The 21,193-nt window shown below is 31.8% G+C and overlaps 1 protein-coding gene across 1 annotated transcript in view; it reads left to right on the forward strand.

The window, feature by feature from the left end:
* Positions 1-21,193, forward strand: part of ADGRL3 (adhesion G protein-coupled receptor L3) — a 734,126-nt gene that overhangs the window by 128,554 nt on the left and 584,379 nt on the right. Inside the window, exon 2 of the mRNA XM_040238287.1 lies at positions 7,744-7,962. Coding sequence (XP_040094221.1) covers positions 7,908-7,962 — 55 coding nt within the window. The 5' untranslated portion in view covers positions 7,744-7,907. The remainder of the gene's footprint in view (positions 1-7,743; positions 7,963-21,193) is intronic.

Here is a 21,193-nt window from a genome sequence, read left to right on the forward strand (position 1 = left end):
GAAGGTAGAGAAACTGCCTGCAATTCAGGAGACCTAGGTTTGATCCCTCCATGGGACAGATACCTTGGAGAAAGGAAGGGCTACCCACTACAGTATTCTTGCCTGGAGAATTCCGTGAATTGACTAACACTTTCACTGTAAATATATACCCTCGTTTTTGAAGATAATGTTTGCAGTGATTTTTATTTATGCAAATTTTGCTTTTAAAATAAAGAAATTAAAATTTCAAAATTCATCGTTGGAAACTAAGTAAATTGAATTCAAATTCTTTGTATAGCTTTCACAACCTTTTCTCTTCTACCCAAATCTTTCTTTATATTATGTTCCCTTGCTCCTTACTTACTCAGTAGACCTCACATACTAGACAAATTAGAGTTCTATAGCTGTTGTTTATCTGCTCTTAACTTTCTTCATAACAACTCATAACCTAGAATAATCCTTCTCCAACCACTGTTTAGCCAAATTTTATCTATTCATGCTCTAGCACAAGTATCCTTACAAACTTAAAAATTCCATAGTCTACTCAAATGCACTCTCATTTGAGAAGTTATATATAATAATTCTCTTGGCAAGCAGCAAGAAAACTTCAAAGAAAAAGTACTCTTTTTAAAGTTGTAGACCTTGTAAATTATAGCTCATATTTAAAAAAATATGTATTTTACTCAATCTGAACTTTAAACCTTATTTTGCTTCCACCCAGTGATCATTAACACCAGACGTTTAAACATTTTATAAGATGGTGATGGGAGGAAGTTGTGTAATAGTCATCTAATTTTTCATTTTACTGCTCTACTTCTTTTCCCTAAGAGTTAATTATAACTTGGAGCATCCATTTACAGCAGAGTGAGTCTTCCATGTAGAACCATGTTGGAAGAGCATGTTTGTGAGAATAGATACCATCCATCGTTTTATAGGACATGGATTATGGAGCACTGACCTGTATGTGCTTATGACTGTGTAATATTAATAAATCATGGAAATATTGCCATATTAAATTTGAATATTTAGCACTTAAACCCCCTATCTAAGCATCTATGCATAATTAAATACTCTATTTGAAATATATTTTCCAGCCTTGTTAAATAAATATTTCTCAGAAACACTTGATCCTTTTTGGTTAATATGGATAAACTTTTTTTGAAAATGTATCACTTTCATTAAGTTACCATATGTCAGTTTTATATTGCTAAGAAGTTAATATTTGTTAATGAATGTAATTGCAAATCATTCAAATTTCAAAATCTGTCTAATAACCTGGAAGAATACAGATTACACTCAAACAATATTTATAAACATTTCTAAAGTAAGAGTTTTTTTTTTTTTAATATCTGCAGTTTAGCTATTTGGAATGAGGAAATGTTGCTGAATGGGAAACTGTTGTTTTATAATTAGCAATGATGTTGTAGGACTATGTACCGATCAGTTATTAAAACAGTACCACAAGGCATTTTAAACATTCGGCATGTGCCAAACATGTAGAAAAAATCAAGCTCTAAAAATACTTAAATGGCAAAACATGTAAATATATAAAAAGATGAAAGGTGGATTAATATGAATTTTTAAAGAAAATATGGAATATAATTTATAGTTAGGAGACTTTGTAATAAGTGAATATTTAACCAGTGGGAGGATATAAAAACATTATAAAGAAGATATTATAGTGTCTTCAGTAGGTTATTATGAGGGAAAAGTACAATAATGATATGCAGTGTAATTTGGAAAAAATTGAGGTTCAGTTATTTTATAGATATGTGGTTAAGAATAGCTTAAAAGTAGAAGCAACAATTCCAAGATGAATGACATTCACAGGCTAATACTAATGTTTATTTAGAGTGTAGAAAGAAAGCAAATATAAAGTGAAATTTCAAATATGATTTAAGAAGGATATATGAAAAAATTAAATTGAGAAAAAATTATGCCATCAGAATTTAAGGTACTAGTTTCCTCAAAGTAAATCAATGTCCAAATTCAGAAGAACTTTTATTTCAGCGGTAACCAAAAAATTAGTTTTAGCATATAATTGTTCTAGATATGAATTAAGTTTAATCTGAATTAAATAAATTTTATTAAATTTTAATCTGAACAAATAAGGAATTTTCCATGTAATTTATGAGGAAAGATTTTACTTACATAAAGCATTCATAGAATGTTTTCTGTATTATGGATTTTTTTTAATGTTTAGTTGAAAATGAGTCAAATCATAGTTTCCCAATTATAATCTTAAATATTAGTGATATAAATTAGAATACTTTCATTGGACTCAATATTTCCTTTCTAATATTGTTAAGTGTAGTGAAGTTATATAGTTTTGATGGAGGACAGATAACCTAATCAGATAAATATATTCCTTCCAAGTTTTTGAGAGCTTCTCTGGTGGCTCAAACAGTAAAGAATCTGCCTGCACTGCAGGAGACCCAGGTTTGACCCCTGGGTTGGGAAGATACCCTGCAAAAGGAAATGGCAACCCACTCCACTATTCTTGCCTGGAGAATTCCATGAACAGAGGAGTTTGATGGGCTACAGTCCATGTGGTTGCAAAGAGTCCTTCATGACTGAGCGACTTTCACTCACTCCAGATTTTTGATACCATAACAGGGAAAACTGTCTGCCATCATCTGATAATCTTTGATATATGTTAGAAACTATCTTTCAGTAGTAAATTTTAAAGCAACTTAATTTTTAAAGTAATTTAATATGGTTTATTACTGGAAATTAATATCCTAAGTAACACAGTGTATTTCAAACAAGAAGAACATACTGAAAATTCTTTTTAAAAAACAAAATCTTACATTGTTTTAGTATCCATTATTCATCCGTAGCTTTCTTAAGGACAGTGTGCATCTCTCTCAAGGAGACTGTGTATGATTTTCCTAAATATGTAAGTGAGAGGTGTGGGAGTCAAGCATATGGTCTGTTCCTCAGTTTTGAAAAATTAAGGAAACAAAGGAATTGGTGAATGACAAACAAGCACTGTAGACATTCATGATGACATGACATCTCTGCATCATGCAATGTGCGTGCTAAGTTGCTTCAGTCTGACTCCGTGCACGCTATTGACCATAGCCCCCCAGACTTCTCTGTCCATGGGGATTCTCCAGGTAAGAATACTGGAGTGGGTTGTCATACTCTCCTCCAGGGGAATCTTTCCAACCCAGGAATTGAACCTGCGTCTCTTATGTCTCCTGCATTTGCACGTGGGTTCTTTACCAGTAGTGCCACCTGGGAAGCCCCAGTAATTTATGGTATTGCTAATCTTCTCAACAAAATACAGGTGTATATTTTTCTCTTATGCAGTTGAAGAAACTGAAATTCAGAGAGCTTTTTAAACTTGCCTAGTACCAGAATGTTCAGTCAGCGTGTTTTTAAGTCCTTTGCCATTTCTTTCAAGAAACAATTTGGCAAGTTGTATGTGTGTGTGCACATGTTTCTAGAATATCTCACTTAACACATATCACATTTTGCACAGCACTTTAAATTATTGGTGAGTACACCTTCTGGCATCCATATTTTACTGAAAGTTGTTTAAAAATGGTGATATTTTAGACTTTCAGCCACATTCTCCTTATTTGACCCATCGTATTAACATAGAGCTTTGTACATGGAAAAGTTTAAAGAAATTCTTTAGAGTTGGAAATATATGTTGAACTTGACTTGTCAAATTCTTTTTATTAGTAGTAAATTTTTTTGAGTAACCATTTTTTTCAGATGTGATTTAATGAGTCTTATGTCTTTGTTTTTTCTTCTATGTGTTTTTGAAGAGCTATGTTTCCAAAATGATTTGAGTAAAAATCCCCTTTATATGAAAACTGATTGGTTTGGCTAATAACAACATGTAGGTGGAAAAAAAAATTCCAAAAAGTTTTCTTTTTTTTTTTTAATTTTAGTATTGAAAAAGTAATGTTTTATTTTTCTGTAGATTATGAACAGTCTGGTCTGGAACATTATCTACTAAAATTTCAATTTTATTCTTTGTACCTCCAAATTAGCATATTATTGTGGAACTGTGAGTGAAAGGTCCATGGATGGTGAGGCTAGAGTGTGAGAACATGTCACTGTCCTCAAATAATAGCTTCCATTCATCTAAATTCCTTTCCCTACCTCTGTTTACATACAGGTGTTTACATAGTAAACAGTACATGGTTACACTGTAATCATGAAAACAAATTTTTATGCATAAATCAAGTTCAAAATAATCTTAGTAGACATGGCTTTATGCCCTGCCATGATATCCTAAAATAAGTCATTGTTACAGATAATCACTTTCTTATACTTTCTATAATTTTCTTCTGTTCCTTCATCAAGTTGAAAATACATGAAATGAACTGCTGGTTTTCACTAAAACTAGACTTAATTTACTTCATAATTGTGATACTCATATTTCACTATGGAAATACTTTTTTGATTCCTTCACAGGGTACAATATTATAATTTGTCCAGTTTCCTTTTTAAGCATGTCTATCTTCTTCTTTCTCTTTGTCCCTCCAGACCAACTTCATATATTCATGTTGTTCCTTTGTTCTTTACTCAGCACAATTGGGTAACATGTTTAAGCAAAGCCTAAGTCTTTCCTTGGTGTGCTGCGATTCATGGGGTCGCAAAGAGTCGGACACGACTGAGCGACTGAACTGAACTGAAGTCTTTCCTCAAAAGCTTGCTATATTTTGTCTATTCCTTGCCATAAGTAACACCCCTGATTATGTTTATAAGTAAGTAAGTGTTATTCGCTCAGTAGTGCCCAACTCTTTGCGACCCCATGGACTGCAGCCCACCAGGGTCCTCTTGTGCATGAGATTTTCCAGGCAAGGATACTGGAGTGGGTTGCCATGTCCTTCTCCAGGGGATTTTCCCAAGCCAGGGATCAAACCCGGGTTTCCTGCACTGCAGGCAGATTCTTTACCAACTGAGCTACAAGGGAAGCCCCATACATCTTGTTTATTTCTACCATAGAGAGAAGAAAGAGCACTAATGTTGGAGGCAGAGGTTCAATTTGAAATTCTTGTTCAGTAACATGTCTGATTTTCCTTCTAAGTAGACAGGAGACAATATTATCTGCATGATAGATCTGTATGAATAATTTAATCATATAATTGTGTAATACCTAGAAAAGTAGTTGTCATATGAAAAGAACTGAAAAATATTAATTCTTCTCTTTATATTGAGACTTCATTTATTATGATTTTCCCATTACAGGAAAAGTTGTGGGAAAATTTTTTCTACTTTAGTTGCATACTCAATAGTATTCACCAAGGAAGATATTTAGTATATATTTTAGAAATAGTGAATAAATAACTCACCTAGATGAGTTGCTATTAAAATAGTACTGTATATATTTATGGGCTTCTCTGGTGGCTCAGACAGTAAAGCATCTGCCTGCAACGAGGGAGAGCCGGTTCAATCCCTGGGTCAGGAAGATCCCCTGGAGAAGGAAATGGCGACCCACTCCAGTACTCTTGCCTGGAATATTCCATATGTGTCTGTGCGTGTGTTTGTCTGTGTTTGTCTGTGTACATATACATGCCCCTTAATGCTACAGTTATAGAGAGAGGGGAAGAAAAGATAATTGAATGTTGAGGGGGATTGTTTACTTGTTGATGGGTCAGTCAATTTACGTATCCTTATTTAAGTATCCATAATCATATGCATGTAAAAGAAGGCTATTTTAAAGTAATACCTGCTCTCAAATTTATTTTCAGAAAGAGTTATATACTTGTGACATGACAATTAAATATAAGTTCTAAATGTTTTCTTATAAGTCAAAGTGTTAATTAAAAAAACAAGCAAAATGTTGCACAGAAATTATTTTCACATTATTTATCTCAACCTCATTTTTTCTTGTCAATGCTTTCTCTGTTTGTAAAAGTAAAATGTTGAGAGTGTTTATTATGAGCTTAGTTTTTCTATTATGTCTGTGAGTTTAGAAAGAAAATTATTATATCTGTTGTTTCCAGATTTAGTTTATTCCAAGCTTATCTGTACAATAGTGACTCAGTAAATATTTTTGCTTGAATTTTCAAATGTCTTGCTTCTTACACAACCACATTAAAAAGTAAAAGTAAGATAAAATTGAAAATTCATGAGGTGTATAAGAATTGTTAATATATATAGGACTTTCATACTTATTGTTCTGAACAATACATATTTTAGGTATTGCATATAATATATGACAAATTTTAACATATTTAATGTTCATGTAACCATATGAATTAAGTAACATTGCTTTCCCATTAACACAGGAAATCAAGAAACTGAATGCTTAGAAGACTTACCCAATGTCTTAGTACTAGCAGAGTTGTGTGTATGTTAGTTGCTCAGTCGTGCCCAACTCTTTGCAACCCCATGGACTGTAGCCTGCCAGGCTCTGCTGTGCATGGAATTCTCCAAGCAAGAATACTGGAGTGGGTTGCCATTCCCTTCTCCAGGGGATCATCCCAACCCAAGGACTGAACCTGGGTCTCCTAAATTGCAGGCAGATTCTTTACTGTCTGAGCCACCAGGGAAGCCCACTAGTAGAGCTAATAATTCAAATTAGATGGTCTTGCTTCAGAACCTGTGCTCTTAATTACATACTGTGAATAGTAGTGCCAGAAATTCAGATAAATCTGTGTAATTTTGCCTTATAATGAATAGAAGCACTTCAGAAATATTTTTCAATGTGTTTTGATAGAATGAAGGCTATTACAATCCTCAGTAAGCTATCTCTATTTTGAATATTTCTTTCCAGAAAAAAAATTTAGATTTATACTCAAAATGTGAAATATATTTCACACTATTTCACAATAGTGAAATATATACTATCAATAATTGCTTGAATAGAGGGAAAGAAAGAGGAAAGAAAATAAAGAAAAGGAAGACCCAGTTAGTACTTGATTGATCAGTTTTAAAGATGCTCACTGTGAAAAACAACATCTTCAAAATTGAGGTCATGTACCTTCAGTACTTTTACTTTCTAAGATATATATGTGCAAACTTTAAAGAAAGGGCGGCTATATCAGTTTGATTCAGTAAAATAACTTTACAATGCTTAAAATTTATAGTGTCTTCTATATGTATTTAACACTTTTAAGCAAAATTACTCATTTTGAGTTGTAGGATCCTGGAAGATAGGTTGCATGTTTTATTCAATATTTTGCCCGATTTTCTTAGCACAGTACTTTGTAATTTAGAGGCTACTCAGTAAACTTCTGCTAAATGAATTGATTTTGATTGAGCATAATTAATTAACATAAATTATAATTTTCACAAATTTAATTACAAAATAATTAGAAAAGTAATATAGTTAAAATTTAGATAATTTCTGAATTATTCTCAGGGTCTGGAATGAAAGTAAGACTCATACATTTAACTTTTTTGATTACACATATAGTAATCATAATGAATGATTTTTTTTCTATTATTAGTAAAAATTATACTTGTGGCTAATATTTACCCTGAGTAAACACCAAGTGTTTAAATGTATTGATAAATTATACAAATTAATTGTTATACTAATGAGTATAGTTTATTTATATTAATTTGTTCAGTGAGACTGAATTATTTGTGTCAGTTTGGGGATTGGGAAATAAACACTGTGGTAATGCATAAGTTAATAATATCTTTTAGGTTACTTACTTATTTTTATATATGATGTGTGTATTCATTACAATGAGGAAGGGAGGAGGTGTACAGATGTTCTTGTCAGCAAGGAAACTTTCAAGGAAATGATAAAACCTATATTTGATAACTTTTTTTTTTTCTTGTTTGCAGGATTCTGAATTGGGTATTGGTGTTTCTGTTTTGAAGAATATTTCTTTTTGAGCTGTTTTGTTTTTAATCATCCATCTTGGGATACAGAAAAAGAATCAGAGAGACACTTATTTTAAGTTTAGAATACTCACTCCTGAGGCACCCTCACTGCCGAGCTCACGACCATGTGGCCATCACAGCTACTAGTCTTCATGATGCTCTTAGCACCGATAATTCATGGTAAGACTTTTAATTATATTTTTCTGTGACACTTAATTTTGTCTCAATAATTTACATTAGATCCTTTATTTTAAATTTTTGTGCTATGATTTTGCAGTTTTTGCCTATGTAATAATAGCTGTAAGTAATGTACTTTAAGCTGTAATAAATAGAATGTTGAGTTTTATTTCGTAAAATACCATTTAAAATGTGTATTTAACCAAACTATTTTTTTACTTTCATGTTTTATTATTTTTATCACCCTTAAAGAGTATCATTTGAATTATTAACTATCATTTCTTATGAACTTAATTGACCTATTTTGCTAAGTAAAATAGCTTTTAATATAGTAAATGGCCTTTTGAAAGAAATCACTCCCAAATTCTGCTTTCCTGAACCCAGTAATTATTTGCTTCTGAGTGTTTGGTACCCTGCTCAATCCTTAACACACAAAATTAAATTGAAACCTCTCGTTAAGGCAGAATTGTGATATCCCTTTTAATGAGAAAAGAGACAAAAAGCATTATCAAAACAGTATCAACATAAGGAAAAATGTATTTTTCCTGAAACATGCTAATATACTCATAAAAGACTGTATACATTGTTCATTTAGACATCTTGGTACTTATAGCATGAGTATGATAGTTAAGAAATGCTCTATCTTCCTTTGCAAATTTTTATAAAACATCTAATTAGTCAATAAATAAGCAAAACAAATTCTGTGCCACTTAGAATATTTATTTAATCCCTCTAAAAATTGCCAGATTAAAGTCTATATATGTTACTTTTCCCCAATTTAAAGTTTTCTACTGATTATCATTGATTTTGCCCTTAAATGAAAATGGCATAATACAGTCACTGTCGCATATGTTGATGATAATTATAGCAAAGAAAAAAGGACACAGCTGTACTTGCCACTGTCTAGGAGGTCTCAGAGTATTATAGTTTAGCAGGCAGCTGAAATGACTTTTTAGCCTCCTTGGCTCATTTTTGGTTTTTAATTGACTATAGAAATCTACTGTAGTTTTTCAGGGATGCAGTTCTTAATTTGACTCATTCATATGTTTTAACATGAATTGCATTCTACTGTCATTATAAAAACAGGATAAAAATCACTTGTCTTTTGACATTTTCCCTAAAATTTCCCTGCTTGCACAACTTTATTTCTAACAAATTGCTATAAGATGGTGCTTTTTTAAAAAATAAAAGTAAAATTATACCACCATCTCATTTTAAACAATGTAAAATTGTTAAATATTTCAAATTTTTCCCTTAATTCTTATACTGATGTGACACTTGCACATTCACATACTTGGGCATGTATAACATTTTATGATATGGGGCAGTATAGGAATTATGTTCCTTTAAATAAATGCTTTTCTAATTGTCAGTGTACCTAAAGATGATTCTACTTAGCCTTTTGATTTTATGAAAATGTCTCACTCGTAAGTTTATTTGAAGATTAAATAAATAGGATATGTAAAAAATCTAGCACAGAACATGACTGATATTAAGTGATTGAACATGTTAATTTCCTTCATCATACTATCTACCCTTCCTGTATATTTTTGTTCCAGTAAATTGTAATGGCTAAGAATTAGCTTACCCTGAGAGCTTCTTCATTTGATACTGATATTCAGGAAAAAAAAAACTCTTAAGTATTTATACAATTTATGTTTACAAAGTCAGTCTAAAATTGTACTATTAGAGCAAGGTAGGTTAAAAATAGCAGAAATACACATTGTAAGAAAAACTTTCTGTTCAGAGGTGTAGTTTCTGGTCTCCTAAACCTGACACCTACTTTGTATCTCATGGGTCCCAAAGATCACTGAGCCTTACACCATGATTCTTGAGTTGAGATCTGTATTGAACAAGCATAGAGAAACACACATATAATCTCTTCAAGTAACTCTAATAACTATTTAAAATCTAATAAAGTACAGAAAATATTGATCCTGGTATATAAAAATATATAAAATATTTTGACTAAAAAACTAAAATAATGTTTTCATTTTCTGTGAACTACTTTATATCATCCTATGCATATCAGGCTAAACAATATAGAAACTTTCCACTTATAAACTTTATTCTTATTACCTTGTGTAAATATTTTAAAATTTTTCACCAGAGAAAATGCAAGTCAGTTTTGGTTGCCTTCTATGGAAGGCTTTCTCCATTGCCTTGTGATGCCACTTCAGACTTGTAAATGAAGGGCTCCATGTAAGCAGATTTTTTGAATTCAGCTTGCTCATAAACAGAAAGTGTGTGTGCCTTTGATCAGTGCAGAAATATAATAGTATTAGGCATTTTTGGAGTCCCCACCAGTCTTGGCTTGAAGGAATACCATATAGCTTGAAACCTGAGACAACGGAAATAAAATAGATGTCTTAGTAATAGAGGTTCTTTTTTTCCAAAACATCCCTGGATAGCATGTCCTTGCCTATTAGCTATATTTCTTCTCCTGATCAGAGAGAATTAACTTTTCTGGATATGACCTGAATTTCTGGCCTTTTCTCCAGAGTAAATAATAATAATGACTACTTCCCTGGTGGCTCAGACAATAAAGAATCCGCCTGCAATGCAGGAGACCTGGGTTTGAGACCTAGATCAAGGAGATCCCTGGAGAAGGGAATGTCTACCTGCTCCAGTATTCTTGACTGAAGAATTCCAAGGACAGTGGAGCCTGGCATGTTACAGTCCTTAGGGTCACAAAGAGTTGGACATGACGGAGTGACAAGGACATAGTGATTCACTAGCCATAAACTTTAAATGTATTGGTACATTTAATTATCATAGCATTCTCATGGGTTTAATATTACTTATTATTATCATCATTACCATTAACTTTTTATAGTGAAAGTATTGGGGTACCAAGTGACCAAACAACTTGACTAAAGTTGAACATGAGACCCAGAGAGGTCTTAAAATGAAGGATTTATCTTCTTGAGCTCTGGTCTTAACTGCCAGTAAATAATCAGTTCCTGTTAAAGCCATTCTTCCCTGTAGAAAATTCCACATCAGCCCTCCTGGTTTTTGTGAACAGATGAGGTAAAAAGGTAGATTTCTGCCTCTTCCATGTTCTGGGGATAGACTGACTGGGCTTTGAAGTCTTAACAGATCTGAGATAAAAATTTCAGCTCTACTGCCTACAAGTTCTGTAACAGTTACTTGGTAAATTAGTTAACAAATAACATTTATCATAGACTTTGAGTCAGATGACTGTACTAGCTACTAAAGCTATGGTAATGAACAAGGGATTCTTAATTCTTCCCTCAAGTTTATAGTAACTTAGAAATTTGTAAGCCTGCTTTTTATCTGTAAGAACAAACACTTACTCCATGTAGGGTTATTTTAAGAAATGAATGATATACACATAGTTCCTAACATAGTGCTTGGCACTCAGTTAATCTTATTTCTGTTTTATTTTCCTACCCCTAATTACTTTGAATCAAGCTAAACCTCTCAGCATTAGATAAGGAAGATATAGAATTATCATTATTCTTATCCTGAGAATTGAAGTCTTTTGCTACTAAAACCTCAGCATTTTGATTTTACCAGAAAATTTTAATACTAATATATAAACAAAATTATTGTCAAATTGATTATATATATCAGACATATATAAAGACAATATATAATTGTCAGTATATTATAGTATATAATTCTCTATTGTCAGTGGTAGTAGTATGTAATTGTCAGTGAAGCATTTTTTGCATGATTCTGCATGGGTAAAATTATAAACTAAGCTAAATAATTAATTCTGAATAATATTTACATTAGTTGAGTAATCTCCCACATCATCCTAGAGAGTCTGGCCAGTGTTTTTTATAGGAAAATAAAGTTAATTAGTATATCCACATTTTGTGTATGTTTATATACATATACAACTTTAAACTTAAGAAATGTCTCTGTTTCTGTGTTTATCTGTCCATATTTTATGTCTCTGTGTACCTCTGTATTTCTATTTTTCTGTTTTCCATGACTGTGTCTCCTTCCTGTATAACCATAAAATCCTTATCTATAATGCAATGAGACCTGGCAGAAGTAAAGAGAAGTAGTGAAAGCAGATGGCCAGTTCTTTGGTGTTAACTAATGTAGTGTTGCATGAAGATAAAAGACTTTTTTGTTCTAATGATGTGGTTGGGAACAAGGGAAAAGAGAGGGATCAGAGAACAAAAATCCAGTGATAACATGAGCACCTGGGAGTCATCCTGACTGGCGGTAAAACAATATCATGGTTCAGAATAGGACCCACACTAGGAGATCTGTCCTTGGGAGGGACGTCACCTAAGCCATAATGGGTTGGGAGTTGAGAAGGTGATAGCGATGCTCAAATATTTTAACTGCATCTTATGTTAATTAAACTGTTCTTAGCAAGTATATCACAATGATAGAGATAGAAAACAGGGTCATGGTAGCTTACTGTGTGTAAAAGGAAACAGTAATTTTAGTGATATCTTTGCAGAAAAAAGTAGAATTTTAAAAATTCTTTCACGAGCCACCATATATGTACTTTTTTCCCCAAGTCTATTTTGTGTTGGTAAAGTTGCATGTGTATTTATATATTAATGAACTTTAAAGCTAACAAATTAATTATTATAAACAGTTCTTAGCAAGGACAAAAAAATGATCAAACATATATATCTTGTACTATTATGTTTTTATGTAATTTGTTTTATTATTAATCTATTTTTAGTTATAGTAATATTTAATGTGTCAATAATTTAAAATAATAATTCAAAATATTTTAACCTCTAATAATATATGAAGCTTGAGAAAGTACCAAATTATATTTTACCACAGGAAATATTACCATATAATTTTTTTATGAAGTCATGTTTTATTAATGGTGAAAAAGGTAGGTTGATTTCTAAGCTGGGCTTTGCTATTTTTTTCTTTTCTAGAAATTAAGCATCCTTTAAATGTTTATAATGCTTGCCAGCCTAGATAATTTGTAATACTTGAAGTAATATCACTATCTGTATGGTCAAATATGTTATACTGAGAAATCTTTGTCATCATCATGATACTTGAGATTATTGAGAACACATCCAATAGCATCTGTTAATACATTAGCCACTTGGTACAGAAATTCAAAATAAATATTAATATATATTTCAGAAGTTAACTATGCAGTCTCCAATACAACAGTATGTACTACCAATATGTACACCTGACAGCTTTCCTTTGTAAGAATGTGTTTAGGAGCCTTCCCTATGCATTCAGTATGCAGTTTGGCAGTTGGAAAATAATTTTATTTTGCCTTTGCATCTGCAAAATATGTTATGTGTGAATTTTATTGTAGTGACACTCCTCTACAAGTAACAAATGCGCACTTTGAGAGCAAAGTAGTGTTTTCTATCTTCAGATTTTATGTACTGTGACTGTTTTGAGGGTTTAGAATCATGTATTATTTTTCATGCTTCTTGGCTTTGGGGTAGACTGATTATACTAGGATGGTTGTTGTGCACTTGATGTTGAATAAATTTCAAGTAGCTTGATATGTAATATATAAGTATCTAATTATCTGTCTCCCTCTTCTTTGCATTGCTATTTATTTTCATTTTCAATGTAAGAATAGTGCTCTTACATTATAATTTCATGTAAATAGCCATAGGACATTTTTCATACAATTATTTCCTGCAAGCAGGTTGGAAAATAATTGCTTAATGACCAATCAAAAAATTGAAATGCAATAGGAAAGAGTCTTATCATGAAAATAAGATGTTATATATCAATGTTATATTATGATCTGTTTTGACAGATTAGAATAAGGCCCTGTTGAAAACTAGGGTTAAGTCATTCTCTAATTTATTTCAGATTTTTAATTGATGAATTAAAAATAAACTTTTTATTTTAATAAGTATATTTTTGTTTTATTTGAATCTATGTTTGTTTACCATCATAGCAGGACTAGTTTCTTTAAATATAAAAACTTGTCTTTGTATCAGAAAAACTGTATATGAATGATTTGACCAAAGGAGTTAGGTTAGCTAAGGATTTGCAAGAGAAATATGCTGGTTGTATTTCCAAAAGTAATGGATATACACCTTCAAACAAAACTAGGCTCTTACAGTGACACTTGATAAACTTTCTGTGTTTATTTGATCTATACACACTGTAGTTTGTGGTGATATGAATGTCATGAAGTCACGGTTATAGCTTGATAAAGTATAAGAACATAGTCTCATATATTTCTTTGTCATTATCAGTGTCACCTATTTTATTGTCTAAGTAATCCTCCTCAAACAAATTTAAATCAGAAGGCAAAAATTCAATAATCCCATGACCTGGTGGTATAATTAATACTAATGGTTACATATTTTTTGCAGTCGTACAAGTGCATATTTTTTAAAAGTGGAATAACTTTAGAAATAAAAGTTATATCTTTAATACTGATTTCACCTTAAAATGACATTTCTAGCCCTTCACTAAAGTTTAAAAAAATTATGATAGCATGTTATATGAAGGAATCATTGTTTATCTAACCATATATTATTGGCTCAGCATTGAAAGTCATTGATACATTACAGTTACAAATCGCAGTATAAGGGATCATGGTTGTATTTAAAATTTGACTATATCTTTGTACCCATAGAAGAAAATCTCTTGATAATACGGAGAGTAAAAGAATGACTCATTTTTGATTAATTCACAACTATCTAAAATAAATGGTCATAAAAGATCAAAACAGCCTTGCTCATTATCACCACCATTTGTTTAAAATAATTCCACAAGTTTTGGCTACTATAATAATCAAAAAATATAAACAAGAATAAATATTCAAATATTAAGATATAATTGTTATTTGCAGGTAGATTATGATGCATTCAGAAAATCAATAATATAATAACTTTCTCAGAATCAGTGAAAGCACTAAGTTCAAGTTTATGATTCATACATGCATATATGATTACATCACAATGGAAATGAAATGCCTGAGTTACTTAGGAAATATAGGAGGAACTACATTAAACCTAGGAGAAGAAAACTGTGAAACTTACTGTGAATTGTAAAATAAAACACCCGATATATCATGTTCCTGAATAAAAAAAGACTAGGAACAGCAAAATTGTAAGTTATTTCCCAGTTAATTTTTATGTATGTTCACACAACTGCTTTCAGAGTACTGATGTGAGCTTTTCCATATAGAAATTTAACAAAATTATTCTAAAATATATATTGATATATATAGAATATTAAGAAAAAGTTTACAAAAGTGAAAAGAGTAATAGGTAGATATAAATTTAACATATATATTATGAAAGAACAGTAATTAAGATATAATATCAAAATTAGGGTAATTGATCAATTGTGAAAATGAGATTCCTGAAAAATCACTGTATTCTATATTTGTATTATAATTTTCAAGGAATGACTCCTCAGAAAATCAAATATCTAAGACAAAAAAGAGTCAAATAAGGATCAAATCAACTGTGTGTGTATGTGTTTCCAATTATATATTATGGAACTTCTGGAGAAAGACTTCTTTGAGTTGCCTACTTTAATTTCCATCCTTAATGTATTAGATAGCATAAACTTTGGCTGTGGTCACGGTAGAATTCAAAATGAATAATAGCTTCTAGAGAATATATTCTTGTTCACCAAACGTTTCAAGAAAGGTGAATCTTTCTGGTTGGGCAGTATATGTGTGTGTTTGTGTGTGTGTGTGTGGGGGGGTGTTTGTGTGCACGTGTGCATATCTCTGTGTTTGAAGGACAGAGGGGATGCCATTCTCTTGTTCTCACAGTTATTTATAGACTCAGTCTATTAATGGCACAAGAGTTCCAATATCTTTCTGAGACTCATTGTCATTCCTCTCCACAGAAGGAAGGAGTATTGGGAGGATTCCAGTGGGAGGTTCTTATATGGATATGCTTGGAAGTAGTGCATATTACTTTTGTTTCCACTTCCATTAATTAAAACTGTGCCTCATAGCCACACCGATAAATAAGTCTGAGAATTGTAGTCCTCTTGTGATGAAGGAAGAAGAAAATATTTATAAAATACATTGTAGTTTTTTAAAAAATTAGATTTGATGCATCAGTATCTTTTTTAATGTATAAATGGGTACTTAAAGTAATCTTTATTGAGATATATTTCATATACCATAAAATTTAGTTCAGTGGATTTTAGTGTTTGCATAGTTGTGCACCTTTTAGAATATAGAAAAGAAATCCTATATCCATTAGTAGTCAGATCCATCTTCCCCTTGGGAAGACCCGGTCCCTGACCATCAGTAATCAATATCTCTATGCATTTCCCTGTTGTAGACATTGCAACTTGCTTCTTTCATTTAGCATAATATTTTAAAAATATATCTATACCATGGCATGTGTCAGTAGTTTTTATTTTTGTTTCCAAGTAACCTGTTGTATAAATATACCATATTATATTTATCAATAGATGGAAATTTATATTATTCCCCACTTTTTGGCTATTCTGTATAATGTGGTTATGAAAATTCATGCATAAATTTTTGTGTGGACATTTTCACTTTTCTTGGGTATAAACCTAGGAGTGGACTTGCTGAGTCACATGATTACTATATGTAACATTTTGAGAAAGTGCTAAACTACTTTCCAAAGTAGTTGCACAGTTATACGTTGCAAACATTCTTGCATTCTCAACTGTATTTGTCACTGTCTTTTTTCTTTTAATCAATCTGGTCAAAATGAAGTAGTATCTTGTGGGTTTTTTTTTTTTTTGTGTGCTACTCAGTAGTTTCTTTTTGGTGATCTATTTTAAATATAGTAGTTTGTGCATGTCAATTCTAAACGCTCAATCTTGACTTACATTTCTCTATGGCATAATCTTGAGCCCATTTTCGTATACTTGGTTATTTGCATATCTTACTTGAAGAATTATTCATCATTTCTTAATTTTTATTTTTCATTTCTAAGTATTCTTTATATAAATATATTTTTTGTAAAAAGATCACAGGGTACCATTGTTACAGTACACTTGGATTTAAGAAATCTTTAGATTGCATTTTCTAAGAGGCTTTTAGCTTGGATTTGCCCACTTACATCTCAGCTATTTTAAATTCACTTTGAAATCATATATCATTTGTCTAGCCCCATTCCACCTTTTTTACTTATGAATTTGTGTCCTAAAAATAGTTCATTAACTTGTTTTTTTTTTATGATTGCAAAACTTCTAATTGACAGTGATTGTAACTTTATTCTGATATGTGAATTGTATAGTGGTGAATGATACACAGAATAGTTAGGAAATTCATTGGATTCTTCTAGTCAGTTTCCAATTACTCCTCCTTAAGAAAATGATAAAGAACATTAAGCTTTAATTGTGATGGCCAAAAGCGTTTCTATTTTTGTTCTAGTCTGAATTCTTCTACCAGATTCAGAAAGTCCTCTTTTTTACATTTTTTGTATCTTTGCTCAAATTATAAACAGTGCATCTTTTATTTCCATGGACTTATTTTCTCTGGTATGTTCTACAAACAACTCAATGCCTCTTTAAATCTCAAGAAAGTTATGTGATTTGTTGTGTCTGTCAAATCTACACGTTACTTAGTATCCTTTGGACTCACTCATACCACATCTTTAAACAAACAGAAAAAGAGGAGAAATGGAAAAGGACTTGAAGTATTATTTGGAAAGAATCCTAGTCAACTTGCACTATTTCAGCCCATTGGACTTACCTGAAATATTACTATTTCGGGAGAAAAGATTAGGACATATAGATAATGATTTATAAATGTTACTACTGAACAGCCATTACATTTTTAAGAAACCCTGAATAAAGGAAGATGTCCTATTTAGAAAGCAATGCTTACATGAAGCCCAGAAACTGAAGTTTGTAGTATTATTCAATTTAAACTGCTTTGAAATTCTAATTTACATGGTTCTATTGAATGAAGTGAAAAGATTTCAGGCCTTAGAATCTAATTCCAATTCTGTTACTGCTAAGAAACATGACCTTAACCAATTTGAATCACAGTTTCCTTATTTTTTATAAGGGTAATTAGGCCTACTTTGTTGTAGTATGAGGATTAAGTAAAATAATGTATAGAAAGGCCTTAGCACCAAGCTTCACACATTTAATCTTGGGAAAGTGTGGTCATTAAAACATACCTTCAGGAATTAGACCTAAAAACCAAGTGACCTGGGTATTAGCAAATTTTAAAATACTACACTGTCTTGGGTCACTTACTTTCCATAGTGTTTTTCAAAGACTGCATTGTATATTCTTAACCCCCAAATGTGACAGTTTCTCTAATTATGAGTCTACACATTTGTACACACATTCCATCATTATATTCAGGACTCACCCATTGGACTGTAACTAAGTCTTTAATGAGTTACTAATGAACATCTTAAGCTTAGATAAGCAAAAAAAGAAAAAAGTTTTAGCATTTTGAAAAACTATTCATAGTTAAGGCTGTTGCTTTTAATTAGGCTATAAGCCTAGTGAAATTTCCTGTCTTTACTCATCTTCCCAGGTTTGAAGAAATTGAATAATAAGTGACAGATGTACCCTCCCTTTGATATTATTAATGTAATGTGAAGTAAAAAGGGATAAATACATTGAGCTAAATTAGAGAAATCATTGTTTGATTAAACATAAAGATATAATATACAAATTCAAAATAGTATTTTTCAGTGATTCATTTTTTTTCTTAGACTCTGATGACTTCAAAACCAGTTAATTTTGTTGTTGAATTAGAAAATAACAGATGTCATGAGGAAAAAAGATCCAGGCATGATTATACCTTGTAGATGAAAAAAAAAAATCCTCTATATGGATGAAAGAACAAACAGCTTTTACATATTACTGCTTCTCTCCAAGCTGTTAGAGATACTGTGAAAGTAGTGATCACAGACACTACCTGAATTAGATCAGTACTATTATTTTCTGTAGCTCTTTTTATAAATCAACAATGGTGGTAACTGTTTAGCAATGATCCATTTTAAAAATTCCTTTTGATAGTGAAGTTGGTGAAACCATTCAGACCTTAAGGACACATGATTAAATAATGAAGAGAGATAATACATAAAATTCAAAGCAACAGACTGGCATGATGCTCACTCCAGGAAGCACTCATATTTGCTTAAAAAGAACCCTTTTATATTAGTCACAGTGGCTCAGGACAGTGGGAAGAGCTGAGATAGCCCAGATGTTTTATGGGTTACACACTGTTGTTAGAGGCAGGCTTGACATCGTGCCTCCACACACAAATTAAAAATCAGCATGTCAATTTTTAAAAGTAAGTGCCCAGTAATAATCACTCTCCCTCTCTATATATCATAATATAAAAACATAGTCAGTTGTTTTGACCTGTGAGCCTGTTAACATGTCTGCTTTCTTATGAACCAGCATGTAGGCATTCATTTTGTATATGTGCTGAGGATGGGGTTGATTGGTAAAAGTTCCTTATTATTTGAAAAATAATACCAAAAAATTTTCATTCTTCTCAACTACCTTCAGAAATGCCAGTTATGATTAGCTTAAGATGGGGAGAAAGCACTCACTAACAAGACAGATCTCTGTCAAAATATGTATAATTTTTGCTATTTTTTCCCCCTACATGTCAAGTACAGGTGTCAATGGGATTAAGGTAAAGTGCCTCATTACTATAGTTAAAAAGATTTTCAAAGAAATTATTTAGAACATTCTGAAGGCACATTTTCTATACCATTAAAATGTTAACATTCTTTAAGAGGAGAGTAGAGGAAGGGAAATTAAAGGAATATTTATATTCTCCAAAGAATAAATTCCAGATTTATACTTTTGTTATCATGAATTGAAATCTATTTGCATTATGTTTACAAAGAGACAGTTCTGACATTTTATTTAATTTAAATGAAAATAATGTGCTTTCAAGAGCTGATTTTTTTTTTTACAAATTTGTATCAGTACCATAATTTTATTATCTGCTTATTCATTTTAACAAATATTTGAGATATTTCCATTGCAGTATTTCAGTGCAAGCAACCATTACAGTGAGCCACAATTTTTCTTTTATTTTTAGAACATAGAAGATATCGTGGTTGAAAGACAATTAAAAATAATCTTTTAATGTTGTTTCTATTGTTTTTTAACACTGGGAACTTAATTTCCCTTTAGCTTTATTCATAACAGGTGTTTGCTTTTTCCACTAGTCTCAGGATGTCTTATATTGCTCTCAGAACTTGAACTTTCAGTCTTTTGATGAAAGTTTAAAACATTTAAACGTGTTTTATTTTCCTGTAACAAGCTCTGTTTCAGAAAAGAGCAAGAAACTCAGTTTGAAAGGAAAGTTGCATATACATGTAGAGCATATGAACACTACATAAGGCAAGCATTAGAAGAATCTGTTGAATTAAATAATATACGCATATACTCTAAAAGTTGCTTTATCATATACAGGTAGAAAAGTCATCACTTCTGAGCCATTTCTTCTAAGACTCAGGATTAAATCAGAGTTTTCTCTGTATTAGAACTCCCATGATGTAGTTTCTACCAGGTAGTTCCTACCTTAGTCAGGTAGAAGTGGAACGTTTATGACAATTGTTAGAGATTACTTTGTTGTTGTTAAATTGCTACATCGTATCCGACTCTTTGCCACCCTGTGGACAGCAGCACCACAGGCTTTCCTGTCCTTTACCATCTCCTGGAGTTTGCTTAGATACATGTACCTTCAGTCAGTGAAGATATCTAACCATTTCATCCCGTGTAGCCCTCTTCTCCTTTTGCCTTCAATCTTTCCCAACATGAGGGTCTCCAGTGAGTCAGTTCTTCACATCAGGTGGCCAAAGTATCTGAGCTTCAGCTACAACATCAGTCCTTCCAATGAATACTCAGGTTTGATTTCCTTTAGGATTGACTGGTTTGATTTCTTTACAGTCCAAGCTACTCTCAAGAGTCAAGGGACTCTCAAGCACCACAATTTGAAATCATCAATTCTTTGGTGCTCAGCCTTCCTTATGGTCTGAGTCTTATATTCATACATGACTACTGGAAAAATCATAGCTTTAACTGTATGGACCTTTGTCAACAAGGTGATGTCTTTACTTTTTAGGTTTGTTAACTTTTCGCATGAGGTGGCCAAAGTACTGAACTGAACTGACTGATAGCTTTCCTTCCAGGGAGCAGGTGTCTTTTAAGTTCAAGGCTGCACTCACCATCCACAATCATTTTGGAGTCCAAGGAAATAAAATCTGTTACAGCTTCCACTTATTCCCCATCCATTTGTCACGAAGTGATGGAACTAGATGCTGTGATCTTAGTTTTTTGAATGTTGAGTTTT

Source organism: Oryx dammah, unplaced genomic scaffold, assembly GCF_014754425.2.
Source record: "Oryx dammah isolate SB20612 unplaced genomic scaffold, SCBI_Odam_1.1 HiC_scaffold_3, whole genome shotgun sequence".
Taxonomy (NCBI): Eukaryota; Metazoa; Chordata; class Mammalia; order Artiodactyla; family Bovidae; genus Oryx; species Oryx dammah.